This window comes from Podarcis erhardii (genome assembly GCF_964252035.2).
Source record: "Podarcis erhardii genome assembly, chromosome: 6".
NCBI classification, from domain to species: Eukaryota; Metazoa; Chordata; class Lepidosauria; order Squamata; family Lacertidae; genus Podarcis; species Podarcis erhardii.
Window position 1 is genome coordinate 7,873,116 of NC_138510.1, and position 12,366 is coordinate 7,885,481.

Consider the following 12,366-nt stretch of genomic DNA (forward strand, 5'->3'; position numbering starts at 1 on the left):
TCAGGGGTCCCTTTACCTTTTTAAGAGTCAAATCAGATGTGACAGGAGAGACTGATGATTAGATATCCTAACTTTTTAAAACCTTTTTATTTCTAGGAGGGAGACTATTTTTATCAGAGCATTTGTGGCGGTGTTGGGGACTATTTAATCCCCCCAACACACCATTTCCACAAAGCAAAATACAAGTACCTGTATGGACACTCCAGAGTTTCAGACTGTGCTTCTGGGACCCTATGCATGCAAAACAGATACCCTACCACTGAGCCACAGTTGTTCCCAATTTGCATTAGAGAAACAACATGGGAGAGGGCTGAATACCTCCTACCCTGGCATTGCCCCTCTGATCAAACATGGGTCCCCTCACACTGGCTTCAAAGCAGCAGCAGCAGCAGCCACAACAATAAAGCTGAAAGATCTGAACACAGATCCGCCATGTCTGTAATGCCTCTGTTGGCCCTGACCTGTCATGTCTTCCCCCAAAGAATCCTGGGAACTGCAGTTTGGTGTGGGTACTTCAGATTCTCCACTAGAGGCACCCGCCACCCTTCACAAAGTTACGATCTCCCCTCAGGTCTTTTTAAGCCATACTGCAGATACCCTCCTAGGTCAGTATGGGGAAGAGACTGTGGACCTCCAAATGCTATTGAACTACAGCTCCCATCATTCCAGACATGGGTCATAGTAGTTGGGGGCTGATGGGAGGTAGGTAAAGGGTAAAGGGACCCCTAACCATTAGGTCCAGTCGTGACTGACTCTGGGGTTCTGGTGCTCATCTCGCTTTATTGGCCGAGGGAGCCGGCGTACAGCTTCCGGGTCATGTGGCCAGCATGACTAAACCGCTTCTGGCGAACCAGAGCAGCGCACAGAAACGCCGTTTACCTTCCCGCTGGAGCGGTACCTATTTATCTACTTGCACTTTGACGTGCTTTCGAACTGCTAGGTTGGGAGGAGCAGGGACCGAGCAACGGGAGCTCACCCTGTCACGGGGAATCGAACCGCCGACCTTCTGATCGGCAAGTCCTAGGCTCTGTGGTTTAACCCACAGCGCCACCCGCATCCCAGCTGATGGGAGTTAGAGTTCAGCAAAATCTGCAGGGCCACAACATTCACACACACCAGGCAAACTTTTGCTCCTCCAGCTGATGTCTTTCCCCTCTCCCTCTGCAGTTTATATGGAATTACAAAGAACATCGACTTGTTTCCTGCCCTGATGGTGGAGGACCTTGTCCCGGGCACCAGAGTGGGGCCGACACTCATGTGCTTATTAGTGACTCAGTTTCGAAGACTCCGAGATGGAGACAGGTAAGCCAAGTCAAGTCCATTTGCCATTCCATCCGAGGGAGTTGTTCTTTTGATTTGGCGAACCCTCAGAGTTTAAACGTCTCCCCGTTGGATCCTTAGGGCCTTGCCTTTTGGGATTGGGTGAGGTTGCAGACGTGATCTACTCCTACAACAGCTGTTCCCTGCCAGCGGAGAGCAGCACACAGTCACAGCCCTCAGTCACCAGGGCTCAAGATGGGAGTGGCAACCAGTCCACCAGCACAAATCAACTGGATAGTTTGGTTGGTTCAAGCAAGGTGCTGATAATGCCAAGGTTGTAGGTTCAATTCCCCATATGGGGCAGCTGCATATTCCTGCGTTATGGGGGGGTTGGACGAGATGGTCCTCCGGGTCCCTTCCAACTCCATGACTCCAAGGACCAGGTGCGCAGCCTAGGAATGATTCTGGACTCACAGCTGTCCATGGAGGTGCAGGTTAATTCTGTGTCCAGGGCAGCTATTTACCAGCTCCAACTGGTACACAGGCTAAGACCCTACCTGCCTGCAGAGTGTCTCTCCAGAGTGGTATATGCTCTGGTTATCTCCTGCTTTGACTACTGCAACACGCTCTACGTGGGGCTATCTTTGAAGGTGACCTGGAAACTGCAATTAATCAAGAATGCAGCAGGTAGACTGGTGACTGGGGGTGGCCGCCACATAACACCGGTCCTGAAAGATCTTCATTGGCTCCCAGTATGTTTCCGAGCACAATTCAAAGTGTTGGTGCTGACCTTTAAAGCTCTAAACGGCCTCGGTCCTGTATACCTGAAGGTCCTGTATACCTGTGTACCTACCCCCATCTTTCAGCCCGGACACTGAGGTCCTGTGCCGAGGGCCTTCTGGCGGTTCCCTCCCTGTGAGAAGTGAGGTTACAGGGACCAAGCAGAGGGCCTTCTTGGTAGTGGCACCTCCCCTGTGGAACGCCCTACCAGCAGATGTCAAGGTTTTTGAAGCTTTTGACCTATTTTTAAGGAAATTCACCCAAAAAATCATCACTTGCCACATGGGTTTTCCCTGACATTTTTATTGATTTTCGTCCATTCTGCCCGGACGCTATTTCCGACAGACAAATCCTGGATATGTCCGAGAAATCCCAGACGTATGGCAGCCCTAGTGTAAGGTATTTGTTTGTCTATAGACATATTTGTCTATAGTGATATCTCATTCACCTATATAAACACCTGCTGCTGTGCTTGTGCTGCAATAAACCTGCATGTGTAAACATTTCACATTTACCAGCCTGTACACCGGAGATTAAGAATCTTCTGATAATAATTGTTATTAGTTTTCAACTACAATAATCCAATAATAGCCTCATTATAACAATGCCAAATTATAATACAATCATTAATACCAATCGTTCGGATGCCAAATTATGCAATTTAGGTGGCACCCTGCGTGCTAGAATTAATGATTTGATGATTTACTTTATTTCTGCGTTCCAAAATCTTATTAATTCCAATTACACTCCAGTCAAAATAACTATCCTTTATACAACAACTGCAATTTTAACAACTTCCACAAAGAAGTCACACTTCCTTGAAGTCTCTCAGCCTCACTCACCTCACAGAGTGTTTGTTGTGGGGGAGGAAGGGAAAGGAGAATGTTAGCTGCTTTGAGATTCCTTAAAGGGAGTGAAAGGCGGGGTATCAAATCCAAACTCTTCTTCTTCCTGAAGACCAAAGGCTCCACACCTTCTCCTCGCATCCCTTGCTTGCTGTTTACCGGTCCATCGCTGATGCTCTTGCCTGCAATTTCCCCCATCAGGTTTTGGTACGAGAACCCAGGTGTGCTCAGCCCTGCCCAGCTCACGCAGATAAGGCAGGTGTCTCTCGCCCGCATCATCTGTGACAACAGCGACCACATCAGGCAGCTGCAGAAGGATGTTTTCCGGGTCGCAGCCTACCCACAGGGCATGGTCAGCTGCGATGAGATCCCGGAAGTGGATCTGCGACTCTGGCAGGACTGCTGCGAAGGTAACGTGATGAGGACGGGAGGGGAAATTGTGGGTTTTGTTTTTGTTTTGTTTTTGTTTTAAATAATTTTCATTAATTTAAATTACACACATATACAAAGAATTGACAATTTCATCATACAAAAAGAAAATTAAAGAAAAAACAATTAAGAAAAAAGAAGAAAATACAGAAAGAAGAAAAAGCAGATTTATGTGCATAAAAAAACTTAATCTTCCTAATTAATACTTAAATAAACACTTAAATAAAAAAGACTTCTGACAAAACGAGTCTTCCAATCATTCTCATTGTAATGTTTATACTGTCGTTGTTTTTTCCACACAGATTTATATTCTTTAATATTGTTCCCATCTACTCCACAAACAGATTTGTTGTGTTTATAAGTATCACTCAAGTTCTGCTAATAGAATATGATCTTATATAATCCTTAAATATTCTCCATTCTCCAAATAGTTTCTGGTTCAATACTCCTCTAACTCTTCCCGTCAGTTTTGCTAGTTGTAAATATTCTAGCATGAGTATCTGCCAATCTGAGATTGTCGGTATTGTTTTGTTTTTCCACTTCCTTGCCACAAGAATTCTTGCTGCTGTGGTGGCATACATGAACAGTGGTTTTATGTCCTTTTAAATTTCTAATGGTAAAATGCCTACTGTTTTGAAAAGTTGAAATTGGAGAGATTTGCTTTCAAACGTGAAGTTAATCAGATTTCTCCTCGCGTCCCTAGTTGTGGCAAGTGCCCCCTGCCTAAAGGCTTATTTCTGTACACACAAACACACACATCTGCCGTACCTGTTCCACCTGGATGTTTGTAAGCAAATTATTAGAGAGGTGTGTCTCCCCATAGGAACCGACCCAAAACCTGCAGTCATCATCTGAGGCCCTTCTTTGTGTGGCTCCTCCACAAGAGGTCAGGGAGGTGGCAACACAAAAACAGGGCCTTTTCTGTAGTGGCTCCCATTTGTGGAATGCTCTCTTCAGGCACAATCATTATACAACTTTAGGCTCCAGGTGAAAGCAGTCCTCTTCAACCCAGCCTTTGGCCTGCATCCTAGATCCTTTTAAGTGTGTTTGTGGGAAGAGGTGGGGTGAGCGGGGCTATTGATGTGTTTTGTTCTTGTTTTTATTATGTATTTTGTGTTATCTTGCATTTTTTGCTGTGAACCACCTTGAGATCTATAGATGGTTGTATACAAATATAATAATTTTGCTGTTTCTGCGCATGCGCGTGACATTATTTTGAGCGTCTGCGCAAGCGTGAGCGGCGAAACCCGCAAGTCCATTACTCCATTACTTCCGGGTAATGGAGCTCCATTACTTCCGGGTCACCGAGGAGCGTAACCTGAAAATACTTAACATGAAGCTACTTCAACCCGAGGTATTGTAGCACCCTGCTTGTGGTTAACGCTTAGCTGGAATGAAATATTCAACGCAGCAATAGAGAAATTAAAATAGTAATTTATTTGTCAGACAAATAAATAAGAGGCTCAGTGGTACGTGGTTACCAAGCTCTGGCCTGGCCTCCTGCCATTCTGGCCAGCACTTATATTCCCTTAATCCAGCCCCCTTTGCTCCTCCTGTGGCTGCCTCTGTCCAATCAGCCTGGTTGAAATTCCTATTGGCTGTTTGCTAGAGCCAATCACAAAAGATACACCCACAAAAGATACACCCATTTCCTTGCCCTTATATGGGAGACAAAGAGCTATATATAAATGACAAATAAGTAATAATATATCTTACATGGAATCTTAATTACCAGCTCACCTCTTGCCCTTCTTGCCCTATTGCCTTCTAAAACAAATGGTTTAATCTTACATTTTATGTTCAACAGATGTCAAGGATCTTGAGTTTCACATCAACATTGAAAGATTTCCTTCATTTAATGTTTCTAAACAAAATGCCTGACAACTATATATCAAGACTGCTTGGATGGCGTCTTCTGTCTGGCAGGGGGGGGGCTGGTGGCTGACTTAATTTCAGGATAAATACAACTCTTACAACCATATGAAATAAGAATCTAGCATTCCTTAAATCCTTTGCATAATTACATTTAAGCCAATATATTTAAGCTAATATATTTCATACATTTATCATAGGTAGCCTCTTAAAAGAATAAAGCTTTTCAAAGTAAAAAGGAAGGAACTCAATAAAACACAGCTTTTAAAAGAAGCCTCTTCAGTTTGCACCTCCCCCTTTCCCCCTCCTCTCCAGCCTCAAAATAAAATAGGAAGAAGCTGCTTCTTCTGCCAAGCCAGTTGCCTTTCCAACATTTAACACATTTTAACCTTTTTTAACTCTCTCAGTTTAAGAAACAGCTTTAGAAGAGACTTCCCCAAAAATGCTCTCTTTCTTTCTAGCTAAATGTTTTTCCTTCCATTTGCTCCTGGCCTTTCAACCTTAGAAAGAAGATCTGGCTCATTTTACTGGGAGGCACATTAGTATTATCTTTCCCCATTCCTAATGGTGTTTTCTCAGCCTTGGGGCAGCATATGTAATTCTCCCTTTTTATGACTTTGAGAATTGTTTTTCTACTATAAATCAATGGGGCCCTTTTTGTCTTAGGAGGAAAAACATCTTGCCAAGGTTCTTTTAGGCAGCTGGTCTTTTGCCTGGCATGAAACATTTGAAAATCCTTTTTTTAAGCTCATTTTTAAATACAAGCCTTGATTGAAATATATAGAAGCTTTGATAAAAATGCAGGCTTATGATTAGATGCCTCAGTATGACTGTATTTGCAAAAAGTTTATAAACATCATTCAACAGAGATACGGGTCATAATTTTTTAGCTTCTCAGGCTCTCGGTCTTGTTTTGGAATCAGAGTTATATAAGCATTCTTCCAGTGTTTCTGAGCTTTTCAAACCCTGCTGCCTCAAACTCACACCTTCCTCTTCCCCCCAGACTGCAGGACCCGGGGCCAGTTTAGGGCCCTCTCCCAACAGTTCCGAAGCAAAAGATCTTCTGGCTTCAGCTACCCAGAAGAAAACCCTTCCAAGGCCAAGCCTGGAGATCTAAGGTAAGCTACAGACTGGTCACTTTTTCTTCACAAATCATTTTTATTTGATTTTAGAAATATGAATTTATAGCCATACCAAATACACATCCATGTAGAGAGATTACTCTGAATCTCAGCACCCCCACCCCAATTTTTTTCCCCCAATTCATTATATATCATTTCCCAGAAAGCATTTATTACCATACATGACCACCACATATGATAAATGGGCTGCAGGTTCGGGGACAGGGCAAGAAAAGAGAAGACAGGATTATCCTCCGGTGGAGGTTCAAAATTTGAAGAAGGCCGATTGCACATCCTACCCAACCTCAACATCCTTTTGCCTTGCTCATAGCAGGAGAGAGCAGTCACCTGGACACGCCCCTCAAATGAAGCCCCACCTCTTTTTTCTACCTTTTCTTGCAGGCCGGAGGAACCTTCTCAGACCCCCCCCTCAGAGGAGGACCTCGAGGCATTAGTAAATGAACTGGAAAAAACCATCTCCTCTCTTCAGAGAAAGGTAGACTTTGGCTGTGTACCCACCAAACATTTAAAGTGAATTCTTTTCTTGGAGCGTATGGGGTGTTAGGGAAGGGGTGGTACCTGTTATGAAATCCACTCTCAACTCCTGGTATATTTCAGTACCTCTGATGTGGGCATGCCATGCTCTTTCTGGGGCAGTTTGTCCACCTTTGGTCCTCACCCTGCACTCAGCTCTCCCATGTGGCTCCTGGAAGCTGTCAGCATGCAACAGCAGCCACATCATGGAAACGGCTTTGACTGGCCGGCTAAACCAAGTGAAGGTAGCCGATGGGTCTCAAACCCTCAGTGAGTTAGAGACCCCCCCTGCATGCGAAGACAGGCTCCAGTGGATTGAGTGGACAAGACCGAGAGTGGGTCCAACAGTCAAGAAGTTGGTTTCTGCCAGAGGGAAGTGAGGGGCAGATGGGCATCATCAACCTGGGAAGGTAGTCCATCTAGGTAGGTGAAATATACTTGGAGTCGAGAGTGGATTTCATGCTCTTTATTCAGCAGCTCATAGTGGTGAGGAGGAATGAAAGTTCCCCCAGAATATCTGCTTTATATACATTATTTACACAATGGACCCCACGTGATTGGCTAATTCCGGGATTCACCTATAAGCCAATCAGGTTGCTGATTCCCTTCCACCTGGAGCTGGATTGGGTGGCTCCTGTGGACCAATCAGACTGCTGCATTCTGGACCCTAATGTTCTAGGACCAATCAGACTGCTGCATTCTGAATCCTATTGTTCTAGGACCAATCAGACTACTGCCTTTTGGAACCTATTCAACTCAGTACATAACAGTAGGAGAAGGGAAATTCTGGTCCTAAACCTCCGCTGCCTGGTGGGAGATCTTTGGGTGGAGAAAAGGCTGAGGAGTAAACCCTACAAAAATCCCTAAGGCAGTTGGATGATGCCTTGTATGCCTCCTTCCAGCAACTCCTGCAGCCAAGCTGGCGCCAAACGTAGACCAAGAATCTCTGGAGGGCCACAGATTGCACCCCCGTCTTTGAATGCAGTCGCTGATCCATTAATGAGGCCTCTTGTTTCCTCTGCTGTCAGGTTAACGGCTTGGAAAGTCAACTGAGACAGCATCAAAGAAGCACCACAGCCAGATATGGCTGGCAGCAGAAGAGTGGAGCCGCCTTGAGGAAAAGATGACCCACTCTGCACGGTGCTAATGTGAGGAGAAAATCCATGCTGAACGTGTGTGTGTGTGTGTGTGTGTGTGTGTGTGTGTGTGTGTTTTGTGTGTGTGTTATGGGGCAGTTGCTGAAGGCAGCTGGAGTTTCAAGAGCACCTTCTGAGGTACCAAACCTGTGTTCTTGTGTGTTTGTCACCCCTTTCTGCCTTGCTAGGCACCTGACTGGCCACTGGAGAAGGAATGATGGCCTAGACAGGCATTTCATAGAATCCTAGAACTGTAGAGTTAGAAGGGACCACGAGGGTCATCTAGTCCAACCCCCAGCAATGCAGGAATCTTTTGCGCAGCGTGGGGCTCAAACCCGTAACCTTGAGATTAAGAGCCTTATGCTCTACTGACTGAGCTATTCGGTCTGGTGCAGTAGGACGCTTCTCGGGCTCAGCCACCTTCCCCTGAATTTCCACGTTTTCTTAAATGGGGAGTGTGGGGAAAATAAATAAAAAAAATATTTCCAGGGCTGCAAGCAAAAATCTCCAGGCAGAATTCTTCGCGGTTGTTCAGTGAGATGTACCCCTGCCCAATGGGCTTGGTATTTCTTGAAATACAATTACGTTTAATTAACGTAATTTAATATTTTGGAGCTCACCCAAATTAACTGCAGCATCATATTTAGGTGTCCTGTGGGTCTCCCCAGGGCAAAAGGTTCTGGCTGTCAGCTTCAGCAGAGCGGGAACCTGCACAAATGTAGGTTTCCCCTTCCTGCAAGGAACCAGCCCATTGCTCCACAACCAGGACTTCATGTGCCACCTTGAAAAAACTCCCTGCCTTCAGTTTTAATCCACCTCTGCCCTGTTTTGTCCTCCTCAGGCTGTTTCGCGAATTGTCGTCAAGATGCACTAGCTGTTCCCCCCCCCCCCAAGAAAAGCCCATTTTCCTTCAATTGAGACCCTCAGCGTCAGCATCATTACAACCGAGGGTTCGTCAAAATCTGGCCATGAATCTCCGAACTACTGCGCTTCTCTGAACCCCTCGCCCACTGCACTGATAGGCCACAGACTCCCCAGATCTCCATACTTCCCCTTGCCTCATCAAGGAATGACTTATTCTTGGCTTCTACGCTGTCCAGAACAGTTTCCTTTTGGAATCTCCTAGGGACAACACTTCCTCTCTTTAAAGCGCTTGGCTAAGAATGGCGAGCGCTGCTTTAGAATAAATCTCGTCACCCAGGGAAGCTCTCCTTCCCATATTTTTGCAAGCCATCCTGCCCGTTTCAACCTTTTGCAGAGGCACCGTCACAAAGCACCTGGGGCCCCGAACAAAGCCAACGTTTGCTGAGCACACGTGCTGGTGGCGGGGGTTGAAATCTGAATCGCTGAGCAACTGATGAACCGAGAAGAGCTTTTGACAGCAGGCCGCGGCATCCAACAAGAAGGGGCACGTCTGTCAGAAGCGGCCTCCTGCCATGCCAGGTGCAAAGCCAGCCGTGTTGAAAAACATAGCCCGGAAAAGGTGGGCTGAACTCTCCCTTAGGCTCCTTCTTCTCAACAATCGCTCCGAAGCTACGGGTGAAATTTTGAAAGAAACGCCCCAACTGGGTGGAAACTCGCTTGGATACTTGAGCCGATGCTGAACTTGCTTCTCCTTGGGCTACATTCCAACAGCTGCTTCTGCCCTTTACGACAAAAGACACTTCCACCCAAAACTTCCAGGAGGCTTTTAGTCGGCTGGCGCATGGAAAGCACATTGCCAATGGTGTGGTGAGCAGGATTCTCATTAGCAAAGCACCTCCGCAGACTGTTCTTTGATGCAGATCTGGTTTCCGTCCAGGTGCCCGGTAACCTGCCCAAACAATCTCAGGGTGCTTCCAGACTGTTGCTGTCTCATTCACAAGCTGGCAAGTTCAGATTGGGTAATCAAAGTTGATTGAGAGCTCTGGCACAACATAGGAAGCTGCCGTAGACCATTGGTCCCTGTAGATCTGTGCTCACTGGCAGTGGCTCTCCAGTTTTTGGGTAGGAATCTCAGCCGTGCCTGAATATGCCCCTTCCAACTCTACAATTCAATGATTCTAATGTGAGGGGTAATGCTGGCTTTGTGTTGACGCCATCTAACCTCCCCACAAGCAAACTGGAGCAAATGCACATTAAGCAGCCAACATTATCTCATCTCCCCAGAGTGAAAGCACATTAAATAGCCAACATCAGACAGACAGGTGCCAACACACAACATCTGAGCTGTGGATACAGTCCTGTTCACTCTGCAAGCAGTGCGCTCCCGCCACTGGTTTGGGAAGCAGCGTAAACATGACACTGGCAGCAATCCCCTTCCGCCATTCCTTATGAAATACTGCATTTTGCTGACTTTAGAGTTGAGATATTTTGACAAGCAAAAAAGAGGATGCTAGGACCACCCTCATTTTAAATAACCCTACTATAACAGAGCCTAGGGCTTGCCGATCAGAAGGTCGGCGGTTCAAATCCCCACGACGGGGTGAGCTCCTGTTGTTCAGTCCCAGCTCCTGCCCACCTAGCAGTTCAAAAGCACGTCAAAGTGCAAGTAGATAAATAGATACCGCTCCAGCGGGAAGATAAACGGCGTTTCCGTGCGCTGCTCTGGTTCACCAGAAGCGGCTTAGTCATGCTGGCCACATGACTCAGAAGCTGTCTGCGGACAAATGTCGGCTCCCTCAGCCTACAGAGCGAGATGAGCACCACAACCCCAGAGTCGTCCTAGACTGGACCTAATGGTCAGGGGTACCTTTACCTTTACCTTTACTATATGTAGGCTATAGAAGCTGTGATATGTTGCTGACGGGGCAGGAGAAGGGAAGAGGAAAGCAAATCTTCAACCACCGGTTATGTCTATGTCTCATCCAGAAACTATAGCCAGAGACATTTTCACAAATTTAAAAAAATCTACCCGGACAGAAATTTTGCCCCTGAAAAAGAGGATGTGTCCTGGAAAAAGAGGACACATGGCAATCCTAGACTCTCCCCCCCCCCCCATGCGCAACCACCTTTGATCCAAATTGAGATAAAGAAGCAACCCAGCTGCATTTAATCCAATAATGTGTACAGAGGCTTGGTCTAATCTCTCTGCAAACAAGTCAGGATGAATGCTCAATAAACTGGTCGCCTGGAAGAGCCCTCAGCCTGCCCTAGCCTGCTGCAGACGGGTGGTGATTAAGAGTTAAACCATGAAGCTGTCATGGTTTTCCAGAAATAATCGTGGGCATTGCAGGTCTGCCTGGGAGCTAAGGCTCTCTAGGCACCATCTCAGAAATATTCTGGGTAGGCAAACTAAGGCCCAGGGGCCGGATCCAGCCCAATCACCTTCTAAACCTGGCCTGCAGACGGTCAGCATGTTTTTACACGAGTAGAAATTAGTTAAAATGCATCTCCGGGTTATTTGTGGGGCATAGGAATTCGTTCATATATTTTTGTCAAAATATAGTCCGGCCCCCCACAAGGTCTGAGGGATAGTGGACCGGCCCCCTGCTGAAAAAGTTTGCTGACCCCTGCTCTCTGAGATGGCTGGGGAGAAGCCATAACTGTGGCATTGTGCCATGGAAGCTATCTAAGAGGCAGGATTTGCATCCTGCTAGGTGGCCCAGAGGCAATGCAGAGACCCTGCCCACAGCCATCCCTGGTTGGGCTCGAACCACCAACCTTCTGGTTAGCTACAATACACGCTAACCTAAGGTTACCAGATGTCCCCATTTCCCAGGGACAGTCCCCAGATTTACAAATCAGTCCCCTGACAAAATGCTATCATTCCTATTGGAGTTGAAAAGTGTCCCCAGATTCACTGAAAAATATCTGGTAAACTTACACTAACCTCCTGTGCCACTTTGCTGCTGAAGCTCCAACCAGTGCGACGTCTCCTCTATATTTATTGCAATTGCGAGTTTACTCTGAAGCTTATCCTGGAAATACAAAATCAGGGTTTGACCTGGACTTGTGGTGCTCTGTCTATTTTGAGGTGCTATTTTTAAAAAATGGTGCTATGCTCCATCCACTGTGTTAGTTTATGATGCTCCATGCAATTCTTGGGTTCAGGTTGCTTTGACTCTTCAGCTAAAAGGGACTGCAAGTGGTGGTGCTAAAAGCATTGAGCTTCTTGATTACTGATTTGTCCTTTCCCGGTTACCTTAACGTGTTCCTACTGTGTTCATTCCCCTACAATTCGAGACTTCTGAGAGGAACAAGGGAGGCATTCGTGGTGAGTTCCGGTACCTCTTTTCCAAGAAAAATAGCCCTTGTGTTCAGTATTCCTCGATTCTTGCACATGGGCACAAATTCTGGCATTTCTAAGGCATAGCTGTCAACCGTCCCTTATTTGGCGGGAAAGTCCCAGCGCTGTGTCCCACTGCTGTCCCTTATTGATGATGTCCCTTAAATTTCCCAGGTTTCAAA

General features: G+C 46.3%; 1 protein-coding gene across 5 annotated transcripts in view; it reads left to right on the forward strand.

The window, feature by feature from the left end:
• Window positions 1–9,249, forward strand: part of LOC309344791 (peroxidasin homolog) — a 72,753-nt gene extending 63,504 nt beyond the window's left edge. For all 5 annotated transcript variants that reach the window (XM_081867492.1, XM_081867494.1, XM_081867493.1 and 2 more), the window contains 6 exons: window positions 1,168–1,302; window positions 3,087–3,295; window positions 6,190–6,304; window positions 6,710–6,803; window positions 7,870–7,989; window positions 8,819–9,249. In XM_081867492.1, the coding sequence (XP_081723618.1) occupies window positions 1,168–1,302; window positions 3,087–3,295; window positions 6,190–6,304; window positions 6,710–6,803; window positions 7,870–7,968 (652 nt within the window). In that variant the 3' untranslated portion in view covers window positions 7,969–7,989; window positions 8,819–9,249. The remainder of the gene's footprint in view (window positions 1–1,167; window positions 1,303–3,086; window positions 3,296–6,189; window positions 6,305–6,709; window positions 6,804–7,869; window positions 7,990–8,818) is intronic.
• Window positions 9,250–12,366: the final 3,117 nt, after the last annotated feature.